At 38.7% G+C, this 15,521-nt stretch overlaps 1 protein-coding gene across 2 annotated transcripts in view; it reads left to right on the top strand.

Moving 5' to 3' along the window:
- The first annotated feature begins 7,999 nt into the window (after nt 1-7,999).
- The window catches only part of dscamb (Down syndrome cell adhesion molecule b), a 143,714-nt gene continuing 136,192 nt past the window's right edge, over nt 8,000-15,521 (top strand). Inside the window, exon 1 of one of the 2 annotated variants that reach the window (XM_053486678.1) lies at nt 8,000-9,174. In XM_053486678.1, coding sequence (XP_053342653.1) covers nt 9,132-9,174 — 43 coding nt within the window. In that variant the 5' untranslated portion in view covers nt 8,000-9,131. The remainder of the gene's footprint in view (nt 9,175-15,521) is intronic. The other variant, XM_053486677.1, reaches the window with a different exon arrangement.

Here is a 15,521-nt window from a genome sequence, read left to right on the forward strand (position 1 = left end):
TATTAACGATTATTATTTATTATTAACCTTTTAAGACACAAAGGTCAGCTGTTCTGGAACATTTCTTGTAAGAACAGTAGAGTGCTGACTATAGAACTTATAGTAGAGGCGGCACAGTGGTGTAGTGGTTAGCACTGTCGCCTTGCTCCTTTAGGGTCCGGGTTTGATTCCTGGCCAGGTTTGATTAACGTCTCTGTGTGCATGAAGTTTGCATGTTCTCCCCTTGCTTGGTGGGTTTCCTCGAGGTACTCCGGTTTCCTCCCACGGTCCAAAGACCTGCTAATTGACATTCCCAAATTGCCTGTAGTGTGCAAAAAAGTATTTAGTCAGCCACCAATTGTGCAAGTTCTCACAATTAAAAAAAGATGAGAGGTGCCTGTAATTTTCATCATAGGTATTCCTAAAAAATCCAGCAAATCACATTGTAGGATATTTAAAAAATTTATTTGCAAATTATGGTGAAAAATAAGTATTTGGTCAATAACAAAATTTCATTTCAATACTTTGTTATATACCCTTTGTTGGCAATGACAAAGGTCAAACGTTTTTTCTAAGTCCTTAGAAGGTTTTACACACTGTTGCTGGTATTTTGGCCCATTCCTCCATGCAGATCTCCTCTAGAGCAGTGATGTTTTGGGGCTGTCGCTGGGCAACACGGACTTTCAACTCCCTCCAAAGATTTTCTATGGGGTTGAGATCTGGAGACTGGCTAGGCCACTCCAGAACCTCGAAATGCTTCTTACGAAGCCACTTCTTCATTGTCCGGGCGGTGTGTTTGGGATTATTGTCATGCTGAAAGCCCCTGCCACAGTTCATCTTCAATGCCCTTGTTGATGGAAGGAGGTTTTTACTCAGAATCTCACGATACATGGCCCCATTTATTCTTGCCTTTACACAGATCAGGATGTTCCCTTGGCAGAAAAACAGCCCCAAAGCATGATGTTTCCACCCTCATGCTTCACAGTAGGTATGGTGTTCTTTGGATGCAACTCAGCATTCTTTCTCCTTCAAACGCGACAAGTTTAATTTTTTTACCAAAAATTTCTATTTTGGTTTCACCTGACCATATGACATTCTCCCAATCCTCTTCTGGATCATCCAAATGCTCTTTAGCAGACTTCAGACGGGCCTGGACATGTACTGGCTTAAGCAGGGGGACACGTCTGGCACTGCAGGATTTAAGGCCCTGGCAGCACAGTGTGTTACTGATGGTAGCCTTTGTTACTTTGGTCCCAGCTCTCTGCAGGTCATTCACTAGGTCCCCCCGTGTGGTTCTGAGATTTTTGCTCACAGTTCTTGTAATCTTTTTGACCTCATGGGGTGAGATCTTGCGTGGAGCCCCAGATCAAGGGAGATTATCAGTGGTCTTATATGTCTTTCATTTTCTAATGCTCCCACAGTTGATTTCGTCACGAAAAGCTGCTTACCTTTTTCAGATTCAGTCTTCCCAGCCTGGTCTACAATTTTGTTTCTGGTGTCTTACTCTTTGGTCTTGGCCATAGTGGAGTTTGGAGTGTGACTGTTGTTGGTATTCACATCATGAAACAGATGCCATTAATACAGGTAACATGTGTAGGACAGAGGAGCTTTTTAAAGAAGAAGTTACAGGTCTGTGAGAGCCAGAAATCTTGCTTGTTTCTAGGTGACCAAATACTTGTTTTACCGAGGAATTTACTAATTAATTCATTAAAAATCCTACAATTTCAGGATTTTCTTTTCTTATTTTGTCTCTCATAGTTGAGATATACCTATGATGAAAATTACAGGCCTCTCTCATCTTTTTAAGTGGGAGAACTTGCACAATTGGTTGCTGACTAAATACTTTTTTGTCTCACTGTATGTGTGTGCCCAGGGTGTACCTTGCCACATGCCCTAAGTCTCCTGGGATAGGCTCCAGGCCCCTGCGACTCTGAAAACAAGTTCAAACGGTATAGCTGATGAGTAAGTTAGAACTTGTAGTACTGTATAACTGAAGCACCACCCCATTTTGGTCCTACTGTGCATGCATGGTTAGGCAAGCATTTTTCAGGATGCTGGCTGGAATTGCACACGCCTCATGAATGGACTCCAAAATGTTCAGATCTCACTCCATGTGAATTTTTTCCTGTGCGGCTACACAAAGGAGAAGGTGTACAAGAGAAAGCCTTGCACACTGCAGGACTTGGATGCATGGATTCCCAAACAACTTTTTTAACAAGACAGCATATCTCCGGCCACTTGAGGAAACCGGTTGACATCACCGGTGCATATGTGGAACTTTATAGATTTGCTTTCATTTCCCTATTTATGAAAGTAATGAATAAAGTTTGTATTAGAAATATGGACTTTTTTACCAGGGGATTTTTTTCTCCCTAATTGAGTCAATTGGGGGGGGGCTCCCACTCTAAGGCCACTACCACCTCAAGTCAGTGAGGAAGACTGTCTCGCGTTTCCTCCGAACCACAAGGCACCAGCTGACCCCATCTTTTAAAACTGCTTGCTCACGCACCAGAAGGAAACAGAAATGGGGGTCAACAAGCCTGAGTGATTTACCAGTTCACCAAAAAAAAAATCTATGTCCATAAGTCCCTCAGATTGGCACCTTTACCTAATAGAAAAAAACATTTACAAAATGCATGGCTAAATAAATAGGTTTTCGGTCTAGACTTGAACACTGGAAGGCTATTCCATAACTTTGGGATTGGTAAGAAAAAGCTCTGCCCCTGATGAACTGTAGTTTTTATAATGTGTAGTACTGACAAGCAGCCTGCACCTTTTGATTGAAGTAGGCATAGCGGATTGTAAGACACTAGCAGTTGGCATGAGACCATTTTGAAGTGCACTCATATCTTCTGGTTGTAGTGAGTTCTTAGCTGAACATTTAGACAGTAAGGCATTACAATAATCCAACCTAGAGGTAACACAAAATTTATTTAGCTGCTAAAATCAACTTTTTTCTGTGTGCCTGAACAGCCAGCTAATGCATTGTTTAAACCAAAAAATGTTGTTGGAAGTCAGTGACCACTTGGTGAAGTTGTATCGCTAAAAATTGACAGTACTGTATAAATCAGAGTTATTTAACTTTAAAAGTAAGAGTGTTTCCACACATAGTGCACACATAAGCAAACTACTTGTTAATGAAGCTAATTAGGAGAAAATTTATTTAATTTGCTAGGGGTCATGAAGGTTGAACTTTGGGACAATGAAAAAAAGTCATGTGGTTTGATATGTCCAGACTTACCCTATTCAGAAGGATGGGCTTGGCAGGGTAATAAGATAAGAACTTGAAGTGATCCACCCATCATGTGCAATATGGTGCCTGTGTATAAGCCTCTGGTTGCTTTTGTTGGTCAGGTCTAGGCTCAGCAACGCTATGTGGCAAAAAAAACAAACAAAAAAAACAGCTGACAATCTGAATGTACTGAATGATCAGATTATCACATTAATAGATTTTTTTTGTCGCTGATGGCACGGGTATATTCCAGGAACTCAAAGTGTAATCTACTCACCTTTGCTCTCTCTGGCACTAGATGGAGATGTTCTTAAAAAGCAGTGTGATGTGTCTTTTTTGGGCATGGCAGTATACAATATTTTATTGTACTGTATTTTTTTTATACAGTGGTGTGAAAAACTATTTGCCCCCTTCCTGATTTCTTATTCTTTTGCATGTTTGTCACACTTAAATGTTTCTGCTCATCAGAAACCGTTAACTATTAGTCAAAGATAACATAATTGAACACAAAATGCAGTTTTTAAATGATGGTTTTTATTATTTAGGGAGAAAAAAAATCCAAACCTACATGGCCCTGTGTGAAAAAGTGATCGCCCCCCTTGTTAAAAAATAACTTAACTGTGGTTTATCACACCTGAGTTCAATTTCTGTAGTCACCCCCAGGCCTGATTACTGCCACACCTGTTTCAATCAAGAAATCACTTAAATAGGAGCTACCTGACACAGAGAAGTAGACCAAAAGCACCTCAAAAGCTAGACATCATGCCAAGATCCAAAGAAATCAGGAACAAATGAGAACAAAAGTAATTGAGATCTATCAGTCTGGTAAAGGTTATAAAGCCATTTCTAAAGCTTTGGGACTCCAGCGAACCACAGTGAGAGCCATTATCCACAAATGGCAAAAACATGGAACAGTGGTGAACCTTTCCAGGAGTGGCCAGCCGACCAAAATTACCCCAAGAGCGCAGAGACAACTCATCCGAGAGGCCACAAAAGACCCCAGGACAACATCTAAAGAACTGCAGGCCTCACTTGCCTCAATTAAGGTCAGTGTTCACGACTCCACCATAAGAAAGAGACTGGGCAAAAACGGCCCGCATGGCAGATTTCCAAGGCGCAAACCACTTTTAAGCAAAAAGAACATTAAGGCTCGTCTCAATTTTGCTAAAAAACATCTCAATGATTGCCAAGACTTTTGGGAAAATACCTTGTGGACCGACAAGACAAAAGTTTAACTTTTTGGAAGGTGGGTGTCCCGTTACATCTGGCGTAAAAGTAACACAGCATTTCAGAAAAAGAACATCATACCAACAGTAAAATATGGTGGTGGTAGTGTGATGGTCTGGGGTTGTTTTGCTGCTTCAGGACCTGGAAGGCTTGCTGTGATAAATGGAACCATGAATTCTACTGTCTACCAAAAAATCCTGAAGGAGAATGTCCGGCCATCTGTTCGTCAACTCAAGCTGAAGCGATCTTGGGTGCTGCAGCAGGACAATGACCCAAAACACACCAGCAAATCCACCTCTGAATGGCTGAAGAAAAACAAAATGAAGACTTTGGAGCGGCCTAGTCAAAGTCCTGACCTGAATCCTATTGAGATGTTGTGGCATGACCTTAAAAAGGCGGTTCATGCTAGAAAACCCTCAAATAAAGCTGAACTACAACAATTCTGCAAAGATGAGTGGGCCAAAATTCCTCCAGAGCGCTGTAAAAGACTCGTTGCAAGTTATCGCAAACACTTGATTGCAGTTATTGCTGCTAAGGGTGGCCCAACCAGGTATTAGGTTCAGGGGGCAATTACTTTTTCACACAGGGCCATGTAGGTTTGAATTTTTTTTCTCCCTAAATAATAAAAACCATCATTTAAAAACTGCATTTTGTGTTTACTTGTGTTATCTTTGACTAATAGTTAAAAGTGTTTGATGATCAGAAACAAGTTTGTGTGACAAACATGCAAAAGAATAAGAAATCAGGAAGGGGGCAAATAGTTTTTCGCACCACTGTATATTACCTTTAGCAGGTGTGTGCTAATACAGCTAAATAAGTGAACAATTGATAATTAATATATCTACCTCCCTAATCTCCCTAACAATATCATCAAATTTATGGCTCCTGCACTGAGCATCAAACCCTCCCGCATTTAATCACCAAAGTATATCGTTCCCTATAAAGTTTTCATTTAAAAATTGTCTGAATTTTTAACAAAGGCCACAGTAGTTGTACTATTTCTCCCCAAATCCTCTTACATCCTTAGATTTCGCTACAATCGATTGCTTATGAATTTAATGTCCTTCTGATAAGGACCTTCCTCAGTTCATTTTGATAAGGACCTCATCTCGGAAACTTACAATAGGTGTTTTTCCAAAACTCCTCTATATTCCAGGTATTCACAAGGGTACAACCCATTTCTTATTGCACCGTTGTTTTTCTGTGTATGCTGACTGTGTGTTCAAAGGTAGACACATCCTTCCATGTGGTTCTGCTCTCTCAGGTGGCCTGCTAAAAGAAACTGTGTCTCCCTATGGAGAACAGAGCTGAAGTAAATTTCCCACAGGTACGGTGAGGTGTACATCTACACTCAAGTCAACTCTGCACTGAAACAAGCTATGAGCTGTTTTTTTTTTATCTAGTTTTCATCTGTGTTTATCAGTACATAATTTAAAATGTGAGATTAGGGTGGTATCACTGTGGCGTTTACCTTCCAGGGACAAGGTTAATTTTCCTGTTACTCATCTGTGTGTGTGTGGAATTTGCATGTTCTAACCATGCTTGGTGGGTTTCCTCTGGTTACTCTGATTTCCCATAATGGGCTGGCACCCCATTCAGGGTGTACGCCATTTTGTGACCCAAGTTCTCTGGGATACAGTAGGCTCCAGGCCTCCCGTGACCCAGTAGATAATAAGTGGTATAGACAATAAGTGAGTGAGAGAGATATACAGTAGACTAGATTTTTTTATTAACTAATCTCTGTTAACTGATCGCTCTCTTTGCTTTCAATATAGAACAATTAATTCATATACTGTATGTATAACTGCATTTTTCATGGTTGCGGATTTCCTGGGTGCTCAATAAAATTTAATTAAATTTTAGCGCCTTTAACAGTAATCAATGTTGTAAAGCATTCTTACAGAATTAAAAAGAAAATTAGGGAAATGAGCTTGAAAAGTGTAAGAAAATATGTATGAATCCAAATTATCAGTTACTAATGAGCAAGCAGAGGCCGATGGTGGAAAGGGAAAAGCTCCCTGATATGGCAATAGGAGGAAACTTTGAGAGGAACCAGACTCAACAGGGAACCCATCCTTATTTTGGTGATATCAGAAAGCATCTGCAGTCACACAAAGTGTTAAGTGGCTGGAAGTTTAGTATCACAGGAAAGGTGGTTAAATACTGTATGAAGTTCCCTTTTGTTGTTTTGTTGATATTGGGGTTTGGGTTGAAGTATTTGAGTTAAACTATCGATTGACTGCAGTCACAAGCCATAAGAAAACAGCTGTCTGCATCAGCCGAGTCCAAGACCATCTTCATGGTCAAGTGGAACTGTCACCACATGCATCCCAAGCAATGAAATCTCCAACCAGAGTCGGGAACCAGCATGAGTCAGACAGGTCAGGAGGGCAGAGAGAGTCTGGATCACTGGCAGCACACAGGTACCAGGCACACACACGACCAGTTTTTGGTTCTAATTTACATTTAGACATTTGGCAGATGCGCTTATCTAGAGCGACTAAGATTTTTATCTCATTACACATCTGAACAGTTGAGGGTTAAGGGCCTTGCTCAAGGGCCCAACAGTGGTGACTTGGTGGTTGTGGGGTTTGAACCTGGGATCTTCCGAACTGTAGTCCAATGCCTTAACCACTGAGCTACCCTTGGCCCCAGTCCGTTTCCAGTCCAGACCGTGTACCTGACCAGTTTTATACACTCAGTAACCTATAAATCATTCACACTTAACAAACATCTAACATAAGGCATGAACCAGTGAGAAACAGGTTCAGATGATAACAGATATTGTATACTGATGACGCTGAATGCTGAGTGATTGGAACAGATAAGAGGCGAAATGAGGTTGCTGCTGTGGTTGTTCCATAAACAAGCAATTTTTAAATAATAAATTTAGGCACTTTGCAGCCTGTCACAGCAAAACATTTTTTGTCACTTTTCTTTAATTCGATCTCTTACTCACCGCCTATTCCGCTTTATCCACGGTCGCGAGGGGCCTGGAGACTATCCTAGGAGATTTAGGTCACGACGTGGGGTACACCCTGGATGGGGTGCCAATCTATAGCAGGGCACACACTACAGGCAATTTGGGAAGGCCAATTAGCCTAACCTGCATGTTCTCGACTGTTGGAGGAAACTGGAGTACCCCGAGAAAACCCACCAAGCACAGGGAGAACATGCAAACTCAATGCAGACTCGAGGTGGGAACTAAACCCAGACGCTGGAGGTGCAAGGCGACAGTGCTAACCACTAATCCACTAATTAGTCATAACATTATGACCACCCTTTAGCCACATATATTCATTAAAAAAAAAGAAATCACAAAATAATTTATATTTATCTAAAAACCAAGCTTGATTTTTAAACCATTTTCATTCTTTCCTCATGACAGATTACAAATGATTGTTTACAGTCACTTTAATTGTGATTTTTCAGGGAAAATACAGATAAAAATGTGGCTCCAGGAGCTGCATGCTTTTTCTGTCTTTTAATTCTGAGCGTAAACTTATTACTGGAGCTTTTCATAATGCAGTAACATAACCCAGCTCTAAAAACTGCAGAAGAGAAATTTTGGTATGATTTAGTGTCCCTGCACATATTCGTGGTTTCCATTTCTAACCCATCCAGTATTTTTTTTTAATCCACAAGAAGCACTTGGTGAGGAGGTGAGTCAGGTGTTGAGGTTGGATTGGTTAGAATACTCCCAAGTAATCCCGCATGTCCTTATCAGTGCTCATTAAGCAATTAGACCTGCACATCATTAGTTCAGGTGCGGCACTGATCTCCTCTCTCTCTCTCTCTCTCTCTCTACCTTTGCTGTTTTTTTTTTTTTTTTGCGCGCGCGGGAGGCGGGCACCTCGGCTCCTTTAAGGCGCTATGGGAGGGATGAGCGGGCCGTGGAGGAAGAGGAGAGAGGAAGGAGCTTTCTTACCCGTGATGCTGTGAGCCCGAGAGCGCGAGCGCAGCAGAAGCCAAGGCGATTAAAGCGGATGCGGGAGGAGATGCATGCGCGTGCGTGTAGCCTGCGGGACGGCGAGAGGCGCGTGAAGATGGTCTGAGTTCGGCATCCTGCGACCGCTCGCTCTCTCCCGCCGCTTCTGCTTTTATCCGGATTTGGTTTATTTTATTTTCCCCTATTTTCCCCTTTATAAAAGAAAAAAACAAACAAACAAACAAACTATGATTTATTTATCTTCTTCCACATCCCACACATGCTTGTTTTAATTTTTCCTTTAAATGCGTTTGGCTTTTTTTCCTTTCCGCCCCCACCCGGTTTGGTTTTCATTTCAATGACGCGCAGGAGTGCGTCTTCTTGCCTCTTGGTGTTGTTTCCGAGTTTTCTTTCCCCCTTTGCGTTTCTCCTGGCGCAGAGACGTTTTTGCCACTGAACGACCCGGACTCCGACTCCGACCCGGACTGGGACTCAGACTCCGCGTCGCAAGCCGCGCGCGCAGGACAAACCCGGGACTACACACGACTGGATCGCGGAAGCGCACGACGCACGACGCTCGTGCCCAGCGCGCGCGAAAAAGATAGCACACGAAGAGAACCAGACCGAATCTTACCATACCATCGGCCTAGAGAAGTGGCAACAAACGAACGAACAAACAAACAAACAAACAAACACAAACAACAGTGGAGAAAGTGAGCGGAGTGCGAAGAGGAAGCATAGGCTGGGGATTGAACGGAGCGGGGCATGTGGATATTTGCATTTCTCTTTCTCCAGAGCATCTCAAATGGTTGGTCACATTTATTTATTCTTCATAAAAAAAAAAATCTCATTATATGAAACCTAATTAAGACTTAATCTCAATTAGGGTTGATTAGCATAAGAAATGATCAATAACGAGTAATAATAGGTGTTCCACCATATTCGTTTAATAATCTAAATTTAAAGCAGCCACAACCTCAACTGCAGCTCTAATTACTGTCTACCCGACACACACACACACACACACACAGAGAGAGCGTCTTCTAGGGGGGATTTGGCGCTAATTACACAGGTTGCGCGTTTCCTGCCATTCACTTTCCGCTCGATGGCGCGTTAATGGACCCGAGCTCCTGTTTAACACCTTAAGTGATTTAGATGGTATTTGATGATGCGTTGAGATTTCGGAGAAACATTTTATTTAAATTGGAAAAAAAAAAAAAAAAAGCATGGTGTAGCGGCCTGGCCGGTGCCTTCCCCACGCATGGCGTGTCTGCTGTCCTGTCCTCCCTCAGCCATTCCCACTAGTATGAAGTTCATTACATTCTTTCAAGTCCTTGCATTTCCTATGTATTTTTTTTTAAGCAGCAAAACTGTCTGCTAATAATTGCTATATAATGTACATATTAATAATGCCGAGTCTACCATTTCAGCTGATGGGGTGAAAAAAATCTTGCATTCTGTGTGTAAGTAATCACTAAATCATGATATGGATAATAAAAAAAAAGACTTCTTGTTTAAAGCAATGTCGCTTTGCTATTTGTAAAAGGTGTGCGTATGTCTATCCTACCTATATACATGTACATAAAATGGCTTATGCATGCACAATCTAATCCTTGTGGAAAAACACACATTTTGTCATTTTCAAGCTTCTTATAGATAATTAATCAAGACATAACACAAGGTCGTAGATCAATAAAACTGTAATTTTACGAGCCATTTTTTTAGCAAGTTAAAATGAGGTGAAATAGGACTAAGACTGGAAAAAAATGGTTAAATACGTGTTTTTGTCTGGGTGTGTGTTAGTTATATATATAGTACCCCTGCATTCAGGACCAATTGTGTGTGTGTGTGTGTGTGTGTGTGTGTATGCATGCAGTGTCGAATTAAAAGGCAGAATCTTATGCATTGCACGACTTTTAACAAAAAATCAAATATTATATTGGCGAAGGAAATAGAATGTGGTGATTATTTTTTTTTGTCTATCTGCAACCGATGGTCAGTGGGTATAAACATGGTTGGGTGTGTACAGAGACCAAAGGAGGGAGTCTCCTTGAAAAATTACACACAAACGTTGCAGAATGGAGGTTACTATGCAGCCTCGGGAAAAAAATACCATGTAGCCAAATGACGGTGGGTTTGAAGAGATTGAAAGTGAAATCAGATTTTGGTGTAAATGAAAAAGATATGGCTGCGGATGTGGATACGGATACGGACATGGACATGGCGGCTGTCTTTTGGGACAGTAGCATTGGGTTGTATATCTGCTCGCATTGTGTGGTATATTAACTGCAAAAATGTGAAGGAAAAAAAAAACAGTGCCTCTGTATTCCCCTGCCTCAGCTGCTGAATCTCATAAAAGACCAATAAGGACAGATTATTCATCATACACCAGGTTAGACAGCGGGATGAGAGTCATGTGAGCCCTTGTCTGTTTGTACATTCTGTACATCATGGTGTGTTCCTATTTTTCCAGCAGTAACCAGTGTGAAGTGTGTTCCCACAATGCCTGCTAAAAAGGTTGTGTTTGTGTGTGTGTGTTTAACACATCTTCAGAATAAAGTGTTTGAAACAGGTTGATAATTAGGATAAGTCTCGTTATCAGGAATAATGTATAAGCAATGATTTTCCATTTCTTATGCTATAATGTATTGTCAGCTTGCTCTTAGAAGCTGGCCTGTTTTCTTATTTTTTTTGTGGATCAAGCCTATTCTAGAAAATTCTAGATCTCTACAAGGTTGCACATGCTCCTTGGCCTGTCTCTATGGAAACCTCCATTATGAATGCCATGGCTGGGTGTTTCATCAAATAAGGCCATAGCGAGAATGATCCTAGAAGTGCAATGTACATGTAGAGCTTTTATCTCTGCACTGCCTGGTCATAATAAAATCAGAGTAAAAAAAAAACTAAATGTGAGTAATCAGATAATTCGTGATATACATTACACAACATTTTTCTTCATGACCAAAGACTGCTCAGATAGTTTTTTTAATTTCTGTTTGTTGGTATAAGTAGCATGAAGGTGGAATGGTGTGGAATCACAAACAGTGCTGTCAGTCAGAGCTGGGCAATGTAGCAAAAATAGCACGTTTATGTATAGCTGTTCCACGTTTATGGAAAAATATGACATGTGTCATGATTTTTTTTTGTTTTTGCGAACATTGAAAAACCGTACATGTAAAAAAAAAAAAAAAAAACGAGAAATTTTTCAGTTCAGAAGGAAGAGGAGAAAAATCCAGACAATGGATGGAAATAAAGATGCTTGTTGCTGTAAGTAAAAAAAAAGGAACTGACAGGTTATAACAGAAAAGATGTTGTGATGTAATTTATCATAATAACAGAAAGATGTCTGAACTGTAACATGTCGTCCACATCTGCTTTCAGCATTTAGCTATACTAATCAATAGAAGTTCGAATAGATCCTACAAAATAATTATGCTGTAAATTTAAAAAATAAAATAAAAAATAAAGCTGTCTGTGGTAGAAAATAGAGCATGCAATGCATAAAATCAGGAAAATTATAAACACTAACAATCATTTTAAAAATAAATATTTCATTCCTCTGACCAGACCAATTCATATTTATACTGTAGCACAGAAATACTTATCATCATCCTTTTTGTGTTCACATTTCATCACAATCTAATATATATATATTTTTTATACATTGTCCTAGCTCTAATTGAGATGTTTTTTTTTTTAAACCATCAATCCTTTAAACTTTTGCTGTTTAACTTCAGGGTGGATTTCTTGCACTGATTTATTTATTTTTTTAAATATGTCAGTCTAAAATGTACTCAATGCTAATTTTGATAGACGCATTACAGGAGCTTTGGGAATTTGCCCCTGCTTTAACACCGAGCAATGCTTCAGGCAAAGTGTGTTCAAATTTGAATGTGTACAATTAAACGGTACAATCGCTGTCTCGGGAGGGGAACCCAGGCACCAAGATGTTCCAGATTTGCAGCTGAAATGGTATCAGTTCCAAGCTGCAGTAAGATAAGTAATGGAAGAAGAGTAACGGTGGATTATAATCACACGCTAATCCTAATCCTAATCTGAAAACATACCCTGTTGTTGTTATCGGAGATTATCCAATGCAGTACGGACAGCATCTCGTTCCTGATGAGATAAGTAAAGGTTAATAAGTAGAAATAGCTATAAATAATCTGTACTATAACACAGGCTTTTTGAAAATGGTTTGAAATTAATATCGGCGAACAATTTCAGGTGGAAAACACCAGCGCTAATTTGACTCCATTTGGCTGCTTGGAAGTGCGTTTCGTGGGAGTTAATCTACTGGGGGCAATTAAGCCACTGTGCTGATTAAGGGCCCATCTGTTCAAGTTTTTGCAAGGTGCTCATGAAAGTCTTATGCCTTTCAATCCTCTATCTATTTAAAGATTCTCCCAAGTTAGCGTGGCCTCATTCAGGTGCTGGATGGAAAGCTTACACAGGCTAATTGGATTAAAATCAATTATTGCAGTGTTTGCTCGACATGCTGTTTGCGTACGACCATGTGTCATTCGTCTTTTCCACAGATCCCACTGTTTGAAGTCAGCACTAGATCTCCATGAACAATTATTAGGATGTCTCAGTTATAGGTTTGGACAATCAGTGGATTGTTTGCTTTGTTATTTACGTAATATCCACTTATCATGACCTGTTCGGTGGCTTAGCTTGGTTAATGGCTGTAGTGGAAATCAGTGATTTACTAAAGGAGAGAAAAGGAATAAGAATAAGGGAGAACCTTGCTAAAGAAACGGGTAACATTAGGGTTTGTTCGATTTGATAAAAAAAAAAAAATCACATTGCGATTATTTAGACACATGTTCCAACCGCGATTTAAACTGCGATATGGAACTATTTAACGTACCTTTAGGTATTCGATTCCTAAAAGATATTTTTCGAGGCTGAAAGCAAATAACAGATCCAATGATACAGTATTTTTAAAAACGTTTAAAAGGTTTTTAAAAAATATAAATTCTTAAATTACTGACAAACCTTACATAATTTTTTGACTATGCAGGCTTTACCTTTAAATTGCAGGCTTTTGTGATAATAATATGCACATGTCCATATTGCATGTTCGATATTTATGCGATTAACTGTGCAGCACTAGAGAACATGTTAGAATTGGTTGGGTATTTTTTACACCAATTAGGGCATGAAATTGCTGTTTGGTTACATTATTTTCTGTATGCAGAATGTTTCTGGTTTTATAAATTTTCTTATGAAGCAAAGAAAAACAGGATATCTTCTCTGTAAAAGGCATTTTATGTCTGGAATCTCTAAACATTTTTAAAGCTAAAAGAAAAATATTTATTTATTTTTTAAATGTAAAATTAATATATATATATATTTTAATTCATTTTAAATTCATCCTGTTTTTGGTTATATTGCCTTCTTCATGAATCATTATATAATCAACAGGATTAAAAAAAAGATTAAATGCAAAATAAAAAATAAATCAGCACAGTTTTCTATTGTTTTTCTATACTGCATGTATTCATTTATTCTAAACCTTATTAGCAGCCTTATTTACCTTACATCATGAGCATCAATAAAATTATCACTTTTTGTCAGATTATACACATGGCATTGAGAGCGGGTGATCTGCCTGGTTATACACAAATATAGTACATACATGTATATGCACCAATTGCCAAAACCTCTTAAATGCATTTAAATGTATTAGCTAAAGATGTACTGTAGGTTTGTTACAAAAATAAAGACAGATAACAGTATTACAGTATGAAACATTCACATTATTTATGAAAAGTTAATTATCTTATACCTTTGCTTATTACTTTGAGCATTCTTTTAACCAAAACTTATAGTTCACTCCTAGTCCAGTTCATATCTAAAATCATAACAAATACTGCATTATTATAAAATAATTAATAAACTAAACCTTCAGTAATCTGGATTTATGTGTGATCATTTAGATCATAGAAGAGGCGGTAAAGACTAGAGCTAGATTGCGTTTAAGATTTGCCTCCTTTCTGCTTTTCAAGTTTAATTTATTGAGCTTTAAATGAATTCAATGAGACTAAAATCACAGTGAATCCTCGGTGTTATGTTTACACTTTGGTATTTTTAGATGCAAGTAATACATGAAAAGCCAAGATATTCCAAGATTTAAAAAAAAATAAAAATAGCTCTGTTTTAATGCTTGGAATGAAATAATTAAAAAAATTTTTTTTTAGCTGACTGTGTGCTGACTGTGTCTGACTTAGCGTGAATTCGTGTGACCTGCAAAATCAAAATAGCAAGAAGATTTAAGTCAACACAAAAAAACAACATAGTATAATGCTTAGTCTAAAACCAACAGGGTGACACTTTCTTTAGACAAAAATTAAGGGGGTTAAACTGCGATATTTAACCTTTACGTGTACCATTTTGTATTTAAACATATCTATCTAGGCACAAATGATCTTATTAAAAGGATGTTTGCCAAGTCAAAAATTATATACAGTATATAAAAAATTCAATTATTAACAAACTTTACATAAATTTCTGACTTTACATATCTTACCTGTGGTAAATTGCAAGCTTTTGCGGTTAAATAACTGCCCAGGTCCATAGTGCGACCTCGATTTTTGTTCAGTTAACTGTGTAGCATAAAAGCAACGTTTTTGTGATTTGATGCTTTGATGCTATACGCTTTGATTTTGAAGCCTTTGATCATTTTCACATAGGTTTAAGGCACCTCACTAGCCTATTGAATCATTTAGATTTCAGTTTAAATATATACAGTATATACACAATAATAATCAATTTATTATCAGGTGTAATCTACAGGCTTTTCAATTTCTTGCACTGGTCAATCCAAATCAGTTATATAAGAATCAGAATGAGAGTTAGAAACAGAATGCCTGAACACACAAGGAACATGACTCCGGTTCTCACTTTTCACTCGTGCAGCCATACACACATTAATTATTAATGGGAACAGTTAACATCGAACGACAATGACAGTAAATTAGTTGTAAGTAACTCTTTCTAGTGTGGGGAAACACTGTGCCACCTTTTATTTACTGTTTACTAAAAGTTATAATTTATTATTCATTCATTCTGTCTATTCATTCTGTCTATTTTTAACATTTTATCCCGTTACAGTGATCCTTTTTATATGACACAAACAAAGAAAAAATT

This window comes from Clarias gariepinus, chromosome 25 (assembly GCF_024256425.1).
Source record: "Clarias gariepinus isolate MV-2021 ecotype Netherlands chromosome 25, CGAR_prim_01v2, whole genome shotgun sequence".
NCBI lineage: Eukaryota > Metazoa > Chordata > Actinopteri > Siluriformes > Clariidae > Clarias > Clarias gariepinus.